General features: G+C 38.3%; 1 protein-coding gene across 1 annotated transcript in view; it reads right to left on the bottom strand.

The window, feature by feature from the left end:
• SHQ1 (SHQ1, H/ACA ribonucleoprotein assembly factor) overlaps positions 1 to 5,926 on the bottom strand; it is an 89,113-nt gene extending 83,187 nt beyond the window's left edge. The window contains 2 exon segments of the mRNA XM_030867730.3: positions 754 to 818; positions 5,674 to 5,926. Of these exon segments, the coding sequence (XP_030723590.1) occupies positions 754 to 818; positions 5,674 to 5,816 (208 nt within the window). The 5' untranslated portion in view covers positions 5,817 to 5,926.
• Between the last annotated feature and the right edge of the window lie 8,720 nt (positions 5,927 to 14,646).

Below are 14,646 nucleotides of genomic sequence, written 5' to 3'. Positions count from 1 at the left end.
TTACTCCAGATCCAGTGACAAAGGAAAATCCAGTGGTTTCTACAGAAGGAAAATAAATGGTTTCAAGACGAGTTGAAATGAAGGGCTTATCAATTAGGAGTAGAAAATTCAATCAGCCTTTAAATGCCCCCTATGGACAGTTTCTCTCTCACCTACATGTAATTAAATTTTAAGACTGAAAATTGCACAAGAAAAAAGAATATATATACAAATACATATATATATATATAAACATGAATATATATATATATACTGAATCACTTTGCTCTACACCTGAAACTAACACAATATTATAAATCAATTATACTTCAATTAAAAAATAAAATTTTAAAAAGAAAACTGTAATTTTTTAATTAATAAATTAAAAAAATTTTTAAAAAGAAAAAGAAACATTCGACTCACAACTTACAAAAATCATCCACATCTTTTCTAATCAGTCACCTCCAACAATCTAACTTACTAAATGGAGGGAGAAGTAGGAAATAAAACTTCTAGACAGCAAAGCCAGAGTATATGACTAATTGAACTTTACTTTAAAGAATATTGTGAAGTACTTTAAAGGACTGAGGAAATGTAATTGTTAAAAATCCATGAATAACAGGCACTGGACATTAAGAAACGATACAGAGTGACAGGGGCAGATTGCACTTGCCATACACCTAAAGGTCCCCATAGTACGTGAGATTATTATTTAACTACTCCAACAGGAAGAATCCAAAGGAAAAAAACTAACAAAAATTCCAAAGGCAATACCTTTATCTGCAGCATAGGATCCCTGCTCGCTTCCATTTTCTACAATTCTTCCAGGAAGGGTTAATCTGCAGATGTAATAAAAGGTCTCATGAAGTCCTTAAATTACAAAGCATCATAAGGGACCATCCGTGATATTAAACATCAACAATTTTAGAAGGATAATCCTAGCATTTAAATTTTACAAACTAAATAACTTACATTTCTTCTCTAGCTAAGAAGAAAGAAATCAGAGGTGACTCATCTTTCTGTTTGAATAGGCGCTGTCACTGATAAAACACTTAAAAAGAAAAGCCACAATAAATATTAGATATCATTACTGTTACAGTTTTTTCCCTTCCTAGTGAGAGTTATTTATATACCTGGTGCCCGATACAGCATGGGCTCAATAAAAGTGTACTAATTAGCTTCCAAAAAAAAAAGAATCAAGAAATAAGAAAGAATAAAGAACCAACAAAACCAACTGTTTATATTGGGAAAATTACTACTTTTAAGTAGTACAAAAAAAGGCAGAAAGCAAAAGTGTTTTTCTCATATCTCACTAATACTATATGGGGATTTCCCCCTCTTTCCTACTAAAGGACATGAACTGATTTCCCTGTTTGCAGTTTCACTCTGGGTCAGTCAGTCTTCCACTTAGGCCCCAGAAGAATTCTTCTAAAACAGAAATTTGATTGTCACTTTTCTATTAAAAAAGCTTCTATCGCTGCCTTGATACTGACTAGATAATTTAAACTCACCAGTACTACATGAGGCCAGCTCCATTCCACTCCAAACTTAAAATATGAACCTCCTTTCCTCCCACACCCCCCTCCTCCATGCTACCTATTCTAACATCATCACCATCATCATCATCATCATCAAACTTGGCAGACCCCCAAGAGGTCCGGGGCTTTCCAACCTACCTACCTTTGATCCCAATGTTTCCTGAAGCTACAACACATTTTCCAAACAAAAATCTCTTCTAAACTCAGCCTAAAGATTCAGTTACGAATAAATTAGTTTGTTATCATGCACACAAACACTAACTTTACTCTCAGAATCTGAATGGAGTCCATTTGTGGACTTAAGTCTAAGTTGTGCCATTTACTAGCTCTGTAACTTTCTTGGTACAAGTTCATTAACTTCAAGGCTCATATTCATCATTTATAAAAAGGGAAAAATAACAGAATCTATCCTAGGGTTACTCTGAGGAAGAAAGGATAATGTAAAAAGCTTAGTGGCTAGTACAGTAGGCAAGCATTCAGAAACTGTAAACTATTATTATCATCTCCCTTCTCCTAAACCCTTTGTAACTATAGAGTTAAATTCGTAATGCATGATGGTGAAATCATATTTGCTCACAGATCTGCCTTCCCCACTAGACTCTCAATTCCTCAAGGACAGGGGTGAGGTTTTATCCATCTCTGGTATACTGTAGCAAACTGTATTTCCAAAGATGGTCCATCTCACATCACTCCTCCCAACAGTGCAATCTATGTCCCCTCCCCTTAAAAGTGAGTGGGCTTCTGGAACTGTTTTAACCCATGTAATATAGCAGAAGTGACACTGTGATTTCTGAGGTTAGGTTATAAAAGATGACATGGATTCTGCCTTGCTCCCTGGAATATCTGCCCTTAAAACCTTCAGGTATCATGGAAGTGGTCCAACTCCCTGAAGGAATCACAAACTAGACCATGAAAACAGACCACACAGGGAGGTCCTGAGACCACTCGAGAAGAGATTCCCTCCTCCACCCACCCTATCAGCCCCCAGTTGCTTCAGCCCTTCCTGTCCCAGGTCTAGTCACCGTGTGACTACAACTAAATTAAAGACCTCAAGCCAGAACAGCTCAGCCAACACCTTACCAAATCCCTAAGGCACAAAAACCAAGAGAGGGAGTTAAATGATTGTTGTTTTACACCATTAGGCTTGACTGGTTATTTAGCAGCACATAACTGCAACAGTAAGATGCTCTTAATAAATAATAATACCCACCATTTACTGAACACATAATTACCAGGCACAGTAATAAGCATCATGCATGTATTATCTCAATCCTCACTTCAACTCTTTAAGATTAGTAATATTAGTTCCATTTTACAGATTAGGAAACTGAGACTAAATAACTTGCCAAAAGTCACAGAACTTTAAGTGTGCTCAGACCCACAACTCCCGAGCCTCTGCTACCCAAGGAATGGATGAATTTGTATTAAAACTACTCTTTAAATTGCTTCACACGTCCTCTTACTTGGTCTTCATCAAAACTCCCAAACTTAAGCAAGTGGCTTTTATTTTGAAATTTTTATTGTATTGCATTTATTTTACAATCCTCTCTCATTTAATATCTTTTCTCTGAGCCTCTGCGCTCTCATCTGTAACATGGGTAAATAACCGAACCTACTTTGTAGGACTGTCCTAAAATCCAGTGAGATAATTTACATAAAGCAGTAACCTGAAGTAAAAAGTCAATAAATGTTTCTTAACACCATCATCGTCTTCTACCCATTCTTCATGTTCTGGCTTAAATGTCACCTCTTCAGAAAGGCTTTCCCTGGCCACTTTGAATAAACCCAGGCTTCTTTTTATTCTCTATCAGTGCACTTTACTTTCCTTCAGAGAAATTACCACAATTTGTAGTTATATGTTTACTTGTTTATTGTTTTTCTCTCCCCACTAGAATGAAAACTACGTAAGACACCACCACATCCCCAATACCAAAAACAGAGTCTGGAATATACCATGAGCTCGATAAATCAAGCGAAAGAACGAAAGAGTGAAGAAGTACGGAAATGCAATATATTCAGATAGATGGATTAAGTTAAGGCCTAATAGATACCTGAGCAAAACTGGTTCAGGCCCAGTGAAGGAACCAGCTCAACTCAAGAGCAATGTCTGTGCTGGGAAAGTACTTAGTTGGGCAGGAAAGGTAGGCTGGAATGAGAAAGATGAGGAGAATGGATTTTCCCTTGGCGGAAAGGAGAGAACAAGGTATTGACAACGTTAAGTAAGAATAATCTGGCTGTGTCCTCTCTAAAATGGGGCTAATAATAATGCCTATCTCTAAGGATCGCTGTCCAGGTAAAATGAGACAATGCACACAAGTACTTAACCGCCACTTACACGCACTGCTTGCCCGCCACACGAAAGGGGAGGAGAAGGGGTTAGCTGTTACCACTGCTGTTACGGTTCTTCAAGGAGAAAAATGCAAACAGACAAGTGCTGAAGGTCCCTCCCTGAGGCTTGGGGGGCGACAACCACAACGAGGGGGCAAAAACCAAACAGAGAAGCAGACAACGAGGAGGTAGGAGAACGAGAGGACTTTGGCGTCGGCGGGGCCAAAGAAGGCGAAAATTTTAGGGAATAGGGAGCAGTCAGCCAAGAGGTCGGGGAACAGAACGTGGACTGAGAAAAGTCAAATGGACGGGTCAGCTGGGAAGTCAGCGCGCGCTGTCCCAGGGCAAGGATGACTAACGCAGAGCGAAAAGAAAACAGAAAAAGGGACAAGAACTAGGGCAACAGGACAGAAAATGGAAAGGCGATATGGTCCCAAACTCCATGTTTTACAGTGGCTCCGGAATCTCTTCCAGGCGGGGATGTAAGAAAGTTTAAGAAAGGATGACCTCAGAATGGGAGAAAATATTTGCAAAGGAAACAACTGACAAAGGATTAATCTCCAAAATTTATAAGCAGCTCATGCAGCTCAATAACAAAAAAACAAACAACCCAATCCAAAAATGGGCAGAAGACCTAAACAGACATTTCTCCAAACAAGATATACAGACTGCCAACAAACACATGAAAGAATGCTCAACATCATTAATCATTACAGAAATGCAAATCAAAACTACAATGAGATATCATCTCACACCAGTCAGAATGGCCATCATCAAAAAATCTAGAAACAATAAATGCTGGAGAGGGTGTGGAGAAAAGGGAACACTCTTGCACTGCTGGTGGGAATGTGAATTGATACAGCCACTATGGAGAACAGTATGGAGTTTCCTTAAAAAACTAAAAATAGAACTACCATATGACCCAGCAATCCCACTACTGGGCATATAGCCTGAGAAAACCATAATTCAAAAAGAGTCATGTACCAAAATGTTCACTGCAGCTCTATTTACAATAGCCCGGAGATGGAAACAACCTAAGTGTCCATCATTGGATGAATGGATAAAGAAGATGTGGCACATATACAATGGAATATTACTCAGCCATAAAAAGAAACGAAATTGAGCTATTTGTAATGAGGTGGATGGACCCAGAGTCTGTCATACAGAGTGAAGTAAGTCAGAAAGAGAAAGAGAAATACCGTATGCTAACATATATTTATGGAATTTAAGAAAAAAAATGTCATGAAGAACCTAGGGGTAAAACAGGAATAAAGACACAGACCTACTAGAGAATGGACTTGAGGATATGGGGAGGGGGAAGGGTAAGCTGTGACAAAGCAAGAGAGTGGCATGGACATATATACACTACCAAACGTAAACCAAATAGCTAGTGGGAAGCAGCCGCATAGCACAGGGAGATCAGCTCGGTGCTTTGTGACCACCTAGAGGGGTGGGATAGGGAGGGTGGGAGGGAGGGAGGGAGATGCAAGAGAGAAGAGATATGGGAACATATGTATATGTATAACTGATTCACTTTGTTATAAAGCAGAAACTAACACACCATTGTAAAGCAATTATACTCCAATAAAGATGTAAAAAAAAAAAAAAAAAGAAAGGATGAGCTTCTGCAACATCCAGAACGCACGCCTGGAAGAGTTCGCTTCCTCAGCACGTGCTGCAGGGACCTCGGGAAAACGTAGTCGTGATGCTGAGAAGTGCTCTCTTGTTCTTTCATCCTCCCTCGATAAGCAGTTATTTAATGAGTGAATAAATGTATAAATGAATCCCCAAAACACGCTTTTCCCGGAGCCAGGCACCCGGAACTCGCCTGAGAAAGTACGGCTTGGCGTAGAACCTGAAGTCGACCCCCTCGAAGTAGACGTCGAACTCGGAGACCCGGGCGTAGGGCACGCGGATAGCGACAGTCAGGAAGTCGGGGTCCTGGCTAAGGTCGAACGCCGGGGTCAGCATCACCACGCCGGACTCTGGGGCCCAAGTCGGTCACTCTCGCAGCAGTCGCAGTCCTGCCGCTCAAACTCTCCAAGAAGTCCCCACGCTCTGGTGCCCCTTCTGTTAGACACGGCGCTTCCGGCTCGAGGCGGAAGTGCTCGTGCGTGAGAAAGGAAGTCCCGCCCCACGGCGATCTCCGTGGAGACGGGACGCTGTTAGTGGGGAGGTGGAGAAGGAACGGGGTGAATGAGCCTTTGGGCGCAGAAATTGAACCCAGGGCATAACTTGGAAGAACCTGGGCTAGAGTCCGCCTTGGACCCACCAAGCCTCTTTGGAGGTTCTTAGAGATGATTTGAACATTGGCTTTGCAGGCAGAGAGACCCGCGTTTGAATCCCTTCTCTCCAATTCGCAGCTGTAAGACCTTGGAGAAGTTACAAAACCTCTCTGTACTTCAGATATCTCTTCTATAAAATGAGGCTGGAACATAGACTCGTAGAGATGATGTGAGTACAGCATGGAATTATGCATGTAAAGCTCTAACAACATACCTGGCAAGTTGTCAGTGTTCGGTGTGTTGGAGCCGTCACCGCAGTAGCCACAGAAGCATCGTTACTGTGGTTTTCCTTAGTTCTCACCTGCTTTGTCAACAATTCCCCTTTCTCCCTCTCCCTCTCCCTCTGTCTCTACCGATTTCTATCTCCTCCTTCTCGCCCTACACGTCCCTCTCCCTGTATCTTTTTCTGCCACTTTCTCTCCTCTTCCTAGCTCCTATTTAAACAGAATTTTCTTGTTTAGAGAGCGTCCATCCCACTTAGCTCGTTTAATCTACACCACGAACTCCGAAGAACACGACTCACAGAGATTAAGCAATATGTCTTATGATCATGCATTTTACAATTACCAAAACCCAGAATGTCTGACTCTTAACCACTGTTAGTGCCTGCAATTGACGAATTGCAATGCCTCTGTACTTTCCCCTCTTTCATTTTCTCACTTTTCTCCTTACACTCAATCGAGGTCCTCTTTTCTGTCTTTTTTCCTTCTCTTCCTTGTATTTCCCCTTTTTACTCTATGCTGGTCATACTCTCCCAATGCCTCTCTCACTAGTCTCCCTCCTCCCGTGCATATTCCCTTGGCCTTCCTTCCCTCTCATTTTATTTCCTGTTATTCCACCAGTAACTAGAATAGTCCAGGAAATGTTTTTATTTCCTGGGTTTAAATATCAGTGGAAGATGGGTGAAAGTCATCTCTGGGGACAGTGGGCCAGATAACCTCAAAAGCCTTTTCAACCTCCAATTTTTTATGAGTCTTGAAAATTAATTAAGACTCATTAAAGCATATTAACAGGAGTAAATAAAATAAAAAATTCAAAATAAAAATCATTCAGCTTAAATCTAGGAGTTTTGATGAAGACAAAGAGTTTACGTGTAAAACAGTTTAAAGAGCACTCTTTACACATTCATCCATTCCTTGGGTGGCAGAGGAATTAATTGAATTGACTGAATACTCACTGTGTGCCAGCACTGCACAGTATCCTTTATAATGATCTCATTTCCCCATTCTGACAGCTCCGTGAACTAGGCTTTATATATCCCCATGGTTTGCACAGGATTACACAGCTAGTGAGTGGTGCAATGGAAATTGAAACCCAAGTGAGTCTGATTACTGAGCCCAAGCTCTAAAATACTATAGAGCTGACTCCCTTTAATATTACCACATACCCAACTTTTTTCCCATTGTAAGCACAAGTCTCGCTGCTTTAGAACATATTGGGCCTTATAAATAATAGGCACTCAATAATGAAAATAAATTGATACAAACTTGGAAATAGTAAAGCTCTCAAAAGGTCCCTTGAGATAGACCTTTGGCTGGATCATTCCAAATTAGCTTCTCTAAAAAGAATCTTTACACTTACCATGGGACCTCATTCCTGGAGGTCACAAGCATTAATTTTTTAAATTATTAAAAGCTATGCATGAGGAAAGTCTGTTTGAAAGCACTTTACAAAGTAGAGCTGTGCATTTCCTGGATGTTTTACTCTTTGTTTGGCAACACACACACACACACACACACACACACAAGATTGCAACACAGAAAGACTATATGGTACATTGCTGCTGTTATTTATTTATTTCGATGAAATATATATTGCATTTGCTATATCATAAAATACTGATATATATAACAGGGATTTGTTTACTTGGATTTCTAATTAGTGATAAATTACACAAGTTAGAAGCTCATTCTCTTTTTTAAAAAACAGACTACAGATAAAGTTCCCTTGATTGCTGTCCAACTTCGGTCTTTTCTTCTGCTTCCCCAAGAGTGATCCATCTAGCCACTCTTGCAGAGCTTTTTATCTTTCTATGTACATATTTCTAGGCACCCTGTTACTTTATGTCTGTATGTGCATGGGTACATTATCACACTATAAATGTAAGTCTGCAACATTATTTTATTATTTTTCTTGGGTACTTTCTTAGGCATATCAATATCGATTCAAAGATCCAGTCGAGTTCGTGTTTCTAGATATAGACGTTGCTTGAAAATAAACACATCATTTCAACGTTTCATTTTAACTCTGCTTTAGAGGGAAAGCAAACAAGAATGAAAATTTTCATCATCTTTGAGCATTTGAAGTTGCTGTATTTATTTATTTTTGTTTGTTTTTTCCATTTTCTTAAGGCCTACTTTTGGATGGCCTTTCACTACTTTAAAAATAGTTTTTTCTGTGGCCAATTTATTGAGGACAAGCATATAACCTGCCACCTCCAATTATATTAAATTAGCCCCTCTTCTGGTCTAACAAACTTAATTGTGATTCACAAGGCTCAAGATTAAATGTCAAATTAAAAAAATTTTTTTCCATAAACAATTCCAGTTTCAACCCTATTACAAAGTGCTACTATTAGGAGTCTTTTAATGAAGTGCTCCTAGCTTCCAGAAGGTGGCAGGCATTTAGGCAAGTAAGACAACCTTATCTTAAAGAACATACTTTTAACCTATGTTGGAAATAGCTTCCTGAATAAGCTGTTTATAACTCTAGTTCATTCTCTGAGCCATTTTGGGGAGATGGTGGGATCTTACACAGAATCTGCAAACTACACCTTAACCACTGTTATTATTTTATTTTATTTATTTACTTTTTAATTCACATTTTTCCTCTTTATTCCTTTAATCAATGATTATGATAATAAGGTGACAGTACATTTCAGATACAAAAATTTCTATAAACTTCTTATGTTCTAATATTTTCTAAATCATTCCTCCCTTCTTTTTCCCCCATTTTTATTATTTTTTATTTTTTTCACACACACACACTGTATTTTATTTTCACAAGAGATAAATAAACTGACAGCAAGCATTGTAAATGGGTGACCACAACAAAAGCAACAATGATTGCAATTACCAAACATGAAACACACTCATACGATGTCATAATAGTGACATTCAGTGCAGTAATCCTCCACTGTAACAGCTCCTTTACTTTGCAGTGAAAATTGATTTGTATATTTTTTGCCTCTGAGTCCTTGTGAGATTTTTCTTTTTATTCAAACAGAAAGTCACCAAAATTATAGTCATCCTCATCAGTTCACTCAGTCCCATCGAATTAATTTTTTTTCGTCTTGGTCTTTTGTTAGCACTTTTATGAATTCATCAGTTTTCCATTAGAGTTCTGAAAATGCTTATTCATTCAGTTCAGCAGTATAGTCAGTTACCAGAAACCTGTACTTGTCAGAATCTTTTCCATGAATTCCTTGAAGATGAAACCCTTTTATAGGAACATTTTTGCAAAAGCATCAGAGTACACCCAGAACTGTCTGAAAATGACAAAAGACTTAAAAATGACCACTGTTAACGATTTCATGAAAGTTCATAATAATGCAATTGACAAGGAAATTTAGTTATTTCTGAGACATACATTTTAAAGTAATAACTAGAATCATGACTTCTAACATTATACCAGATCATACAAGATTTTTAGAAATTTCATGTAATGTCTGAAAAATTTATATTAACATATTTCCATACAAATAACCCAAAAAATTTAGTATGAGTTGTTTTTTTGGTTTGTTTGTATGCTTTTTTATACTGCAGGTTCTTATTAGTCATCAATTTTATACACATCAGTGTATACATGTCAAACCCAATCGCCCAATTCAGCATACCACCATCCCCACCCCACCATGGTTTTCCCCGCTTGGTGTCCATACGTTTCTTCTCTACATCTGTATCTCAAATTCTGCCCAGCAAACCAGTTCATCTGTACTATTTTTCTAGGTTCCACGTACATGCGTTAATATACAACATTTGTTTTTCTCTTTCTGACTTACTTCACTCTGTATGACAGTCTCTAGATCCATCCATGTCTCAACAAATGACTCAATTTCGTTCCTTTTCATGGCTGAGTAATATTCCATCGTATATATGTACCACCACTTCTTTATCCATTCATCAGTCGATGGGCATTCAGGTTGCTTCCATGTCCTGGCTATTGTAAATAGTGCTGCAATGAACATTGGGGTGCATGTGTCTTTTTGAATTATGGTTTTCTCTGGGTATATGCCCAGTAGTGGGATTGCTGGGTCGTATGGTAATTCTATTTTTAGTTTTTTAAGGAACCTCCATACTGTTCTCCATAGTGGCTGTTTCCATTTACATTCCCACCAACAGTGCGAGAGGGTTCCCTTTTCTCCACACACTCTGCAGCATTTGTTGTTTGTAGATTTTCTGATGATGCCCATTCTAACTGGTGTGAGGTGATACCTCATTGTAGTTTTGATTTGCATTTCTCTAATAATAAGTGATGTTGAGCAGCTTTTCATGTGCTTCTTGGCCATCTGTATGTCTTCTTTGCAGAAATGTCTACTTAGGTCTTCTGCCCATTTTTGGATTGGGTTGTTTGTTTCTTTAATATTGAGCTGTATGAGCTGTTTATATATTTTGTAGATTAATCCTTTGTCCATTGATTCGTTTGCAAATAGTTTCTCCCATTCTGAGGGCTGTCTTTTCGTCTTGTTTATGGTTTCCTTTGCTGTGCAAAAGCTTTGAAGTTTCATAAGGTCCCATTTGTTTATTTTTGTTTTTATTTCCATTACTCTAGGAAGTGGATCAAAAAAGATCTTGCTGTGATTTATGTCAAAGAGTGTTCTTCCGGGCTTCCCTGGTGGCGCAGTGGTTGAGAGTCCGCCTGCCGATGCAGGGGACACGGGTTTGTGCCCCGGTCCAGGAAGATCCCACATGTCGCAGAGAAGCTGGGCCCATGAGCCATGGCCGCTGAGCCTGCGCGTCCGGAGCCTGTGCTCTGCAACGGGAGAGGCCACAACAGTGAGAGGCCTGCGTACCGCCAAAAAAAAAAAAAAAAAGAGTGTTCTTCCTATGTTTTCCTCTAAAAGTTTTATAGTGTCCGGTCTTACATTTAGGTGTGTAATCCATTTTGAGTTTATTTTTGTGTATGGTGTTAGGGAATGTACTAATTTCATTCTTTTACATGTAGCTGTCCAGTTTTCTCAGCACCACTTATTGAAGAGACTGTCTTTTCTCCATTGTATATCTCTGCCTCCTTTGTCATAGATTAGTGGAGCATAGGTGCATGGGTTTATCTCTGGGCTTTCTATCCTGTTCCATTGATCTATATTTCTGTTTTTGTGCCAGTACCATATTGTCTTGATTACTGTAGCTTTGTAGTATAGTCTGAAGTCAGGGAGTCTGATTCCTCCAGCTCTGTTTTTTTCCCTCAAGACTGCTTTGGCTATTCGGGGTCTTTTGTGTCTCCATACAAATTTTAACATGATTTGTTCTAGTTCTGTAAAAAATGCCATTGGTAATTTGATAGGGATTACATTTAATCTGTAGATTGCTTTGGGTAGTATACTCATTTTCACAATATTGATTCTTCCAATCCAAGAACATGGTATATCTCTCCATCTGTTGGTATCATCTTTAATTTCTTTCATCAGTGTCTTATAGTTTTCTGCATACAGGTCTTTTGTCTCCCTAGGTAGGTTTATTCCTAGGTATTTTATTCTTGTTGTTGCAGTGGTAAATGGGAGTGTTTCCATAACTTCTGTTTCAGATTTTTCATCATTAGTGTATAGGAATGCAAGAGATTTCTGTGTATTAATTTTGTATCCTGCAATTTTACCAAATTCATTGATTAGCTCTAGTAGTTTTCTGGTGGCATTTTTAGTTTTATACATTCTATGTATAGTAACATGTCATCTGCAAACAGTGACAGTTTTACTTCTTCTTTTCCAATTTGTATTCCTTTTATTTCTTTTTCTTCTCTGATTGCCGTGGCTAGGACTTCCAAAACTATGTTGAATAATAGTGGTGAGAGTGGACATCCTTGTCTCGTTCCTGATCTTAGAGGAAATGCTTTCAGTTTTTCACCATTGAGAATGATGTTTGCTCTGGGTTTGTCATATATGGCCTTTATTATGTTGAGGTAGGTTCCCTCTATGCCCACTTTCTGGAGAGTTTTTATCATAAATGGGTGTTGAATTTTGTCAAAAGCTTTTTCTGCATCTATTGAGATGATCTTATGGTTTTTATTCTTCAATTTGTTAATATGGTGTATCACATTGATTGATTTGCGTATGTTGAAGAATCCTTGCATCCCTGGGATAAATCCCACTTGATCATGGTGTATGATCCTTTTAATGTGTTGTTGGATTCTGTTTGCTAGTATTTTGTTGAGGATTTTTGCATCTATATTCATCAGTGATATTAGTCTGTAATTTTCTTTTTTTTTTGTAGTATTTTTGTCTGGTTTTGGTATCAGGGTGATGGTGGCCTCATAGAATGAGTTTGGGAGTGTTCCTTCCTCTGCAATTTTTTGGAAGAGTTTGAGAAGGATAGGTGTTAGGTCTTCTCTAAATGTTTGATAAAATTCACCTGTGAAGCCATCTGGTCCTGGACTTTTGTTTGTTGGAAGATTTTTAATCACAGTTTCAATTTCAGGGCTTGTGATTGGTCTGTTCATATTTTCTGTTTCTTCCTGGTTCAGTCTTGGAAGGTTATACCTTTCTAAGAATTTGTCCATTTCTTCCAGGTTGTCCATTTTATTGGCATAGAGTTGCTTGTAGTAGTCTCTTAGGATGCTTTGTACTTCTGCGGTGTCTGTTGTAACTTCTCCTTTTTCATTTCTAATTCTATTGATTTGAGTCCTCTCCCTCTTTTTCTTGATGAGTCTGGCTAAAGGTTTATCAATTTTGTTTATCTTCTCAAAGAACCAGGTTTTAGTTTTATTGATCTTTGCTATTGTTTTCTTTGTTTCTGTTTCATTTATTTCTGCTCTGATTTTTATGATTTCTTTCCTTCTGCTAACTTTGGGTTTTGTTTGTTCTTCTTTCTCTAGTTCCTTTAGGTGTAAGGTTAGATGGTTTACTTGAGATTTTTCTTGTTTCTTGAGGTAGGCTTGTATAGCTATAAACGTCCTCTTAACACTACTTTTGCTGCATCCCATAGGTTTTGGATCATCGTGTTTTCATTGTCATTTATCTCTAGGTATTTTTTGATTTCCTCTTTGATTTCTTCAGGGATCTCTTGGTTATTTAGTGATGTATTGTTTAGCCTCCATGTGTTTGTGTTTTTTACTTTTTTTCTGTGTAATTCATTTCTAATCTCATAGTGTTGTGGTCAGAAAAGATGCTTGATATGATTTCAGTATTCTTAAATTTACTGAGGCTTGATTTGTGACCCAATATGTGATCTCTCCTGGAGAATGTTCTGTGCTCCCTTGAGAAGAAAGTGTAATCTGCTGTTTTTGGATGGAATGTCCTATAAATGTCAATTAAATCTATCTGGTCTATTGTGTCATTTAAAGCTTCGGTTTCCTTATTAATTTTCTGTCTGGATGATCTGTCCATTGGTGTAAGTGAGGTGTTAAAGTCCCCCACTATTACTGTGTTACTGTCAATTTCCTCTTTTATAGCTCTTAGCAGTTGCCTTATGTATTGAGGTGCTCCTATGTTGGGGGCATATATATTTATAATTGTTTTATCTTCTTCTTGGATTGATTCCTTGATCATTATGTAGTGTCCTTCCTTGTCTCTTGTAACATTCTTTATTTTAAAGTCTATTTTATCTGATATGAGTATAGCTACTCCAGCTTTCTTTTGATTTCCATTTGCATGGAATATCTTTTTTCATCCCCTCACTCTCAGTCTGTCACTAGGTCTGAAGTGGGTCTCTTGTAGACAGCATATAGATGGGTCTTGTTTTTGTATCCATTCAGCAAGCCTGTGTCTTTTGGTTGGAGCATTTCATCCATTCACGTTTAAGGTAGTTATCGATATGTATGTTCCTATGACCATTTTCTTAATTGTTTTGGGTTTGTTTCTGTAGCTCCTTTTCTTCTCTTGTGTTTCCCACTTAGAGAAGTTCCTTTAGCATTTGTTGTAGAGCTGGTTTGGTGGTGCTGAATTCTCTTAGCTTTTATTTGTCTGTAAAGCTTTTGATTTCTCCATGGAATCTGAATGAGATCCTTGCTGGGTAGAGTAATCTTGGTTGTAGGTTCTTCCCTTTCATCACTTTAAATATGTCATGCCACTCCCTTCTGGCTTGTAGAGTTTCTGCTGAGAAATCAGCTGTTAACTTTATGGGAGTTCCCTTGTATGTTATTTGTTGTTTTTCCCTTGCTGCTTTCAATAATTTTTCTTTGTCTTTAATTTTTGCCAAGTTGATTACTATGTGTCTCGGCATGTTTCTCCTTGGATTTATCATGTATGGGACTCTCTGAGCTTCCTGGACTTGGGTGGCTCTTTCCTTTCCCATGTTAGGGAAGTTTTCAACTTTAATCTCTTCAAATATTTTCTCTGGTCCTTTCTCTCTCTCTTCTCCTTCTGG

Source organism: Globicephala melas, chromosome 11 (genome assembly GCF_963455315.2).
Source record: "Globicephala melas chromosome 11, mGloMel1.2, whole genome shotgun sequence".
NCBI classification, from domain to species: Eukaryota; Metazoa; Chordata; class Mammalia; order Artiodactyla; family Delphinidae; genus Globicephala; species Globicephala melas.
This window is presented reverse-complemented; position numbering and strand designations above follow the sequence as displayed.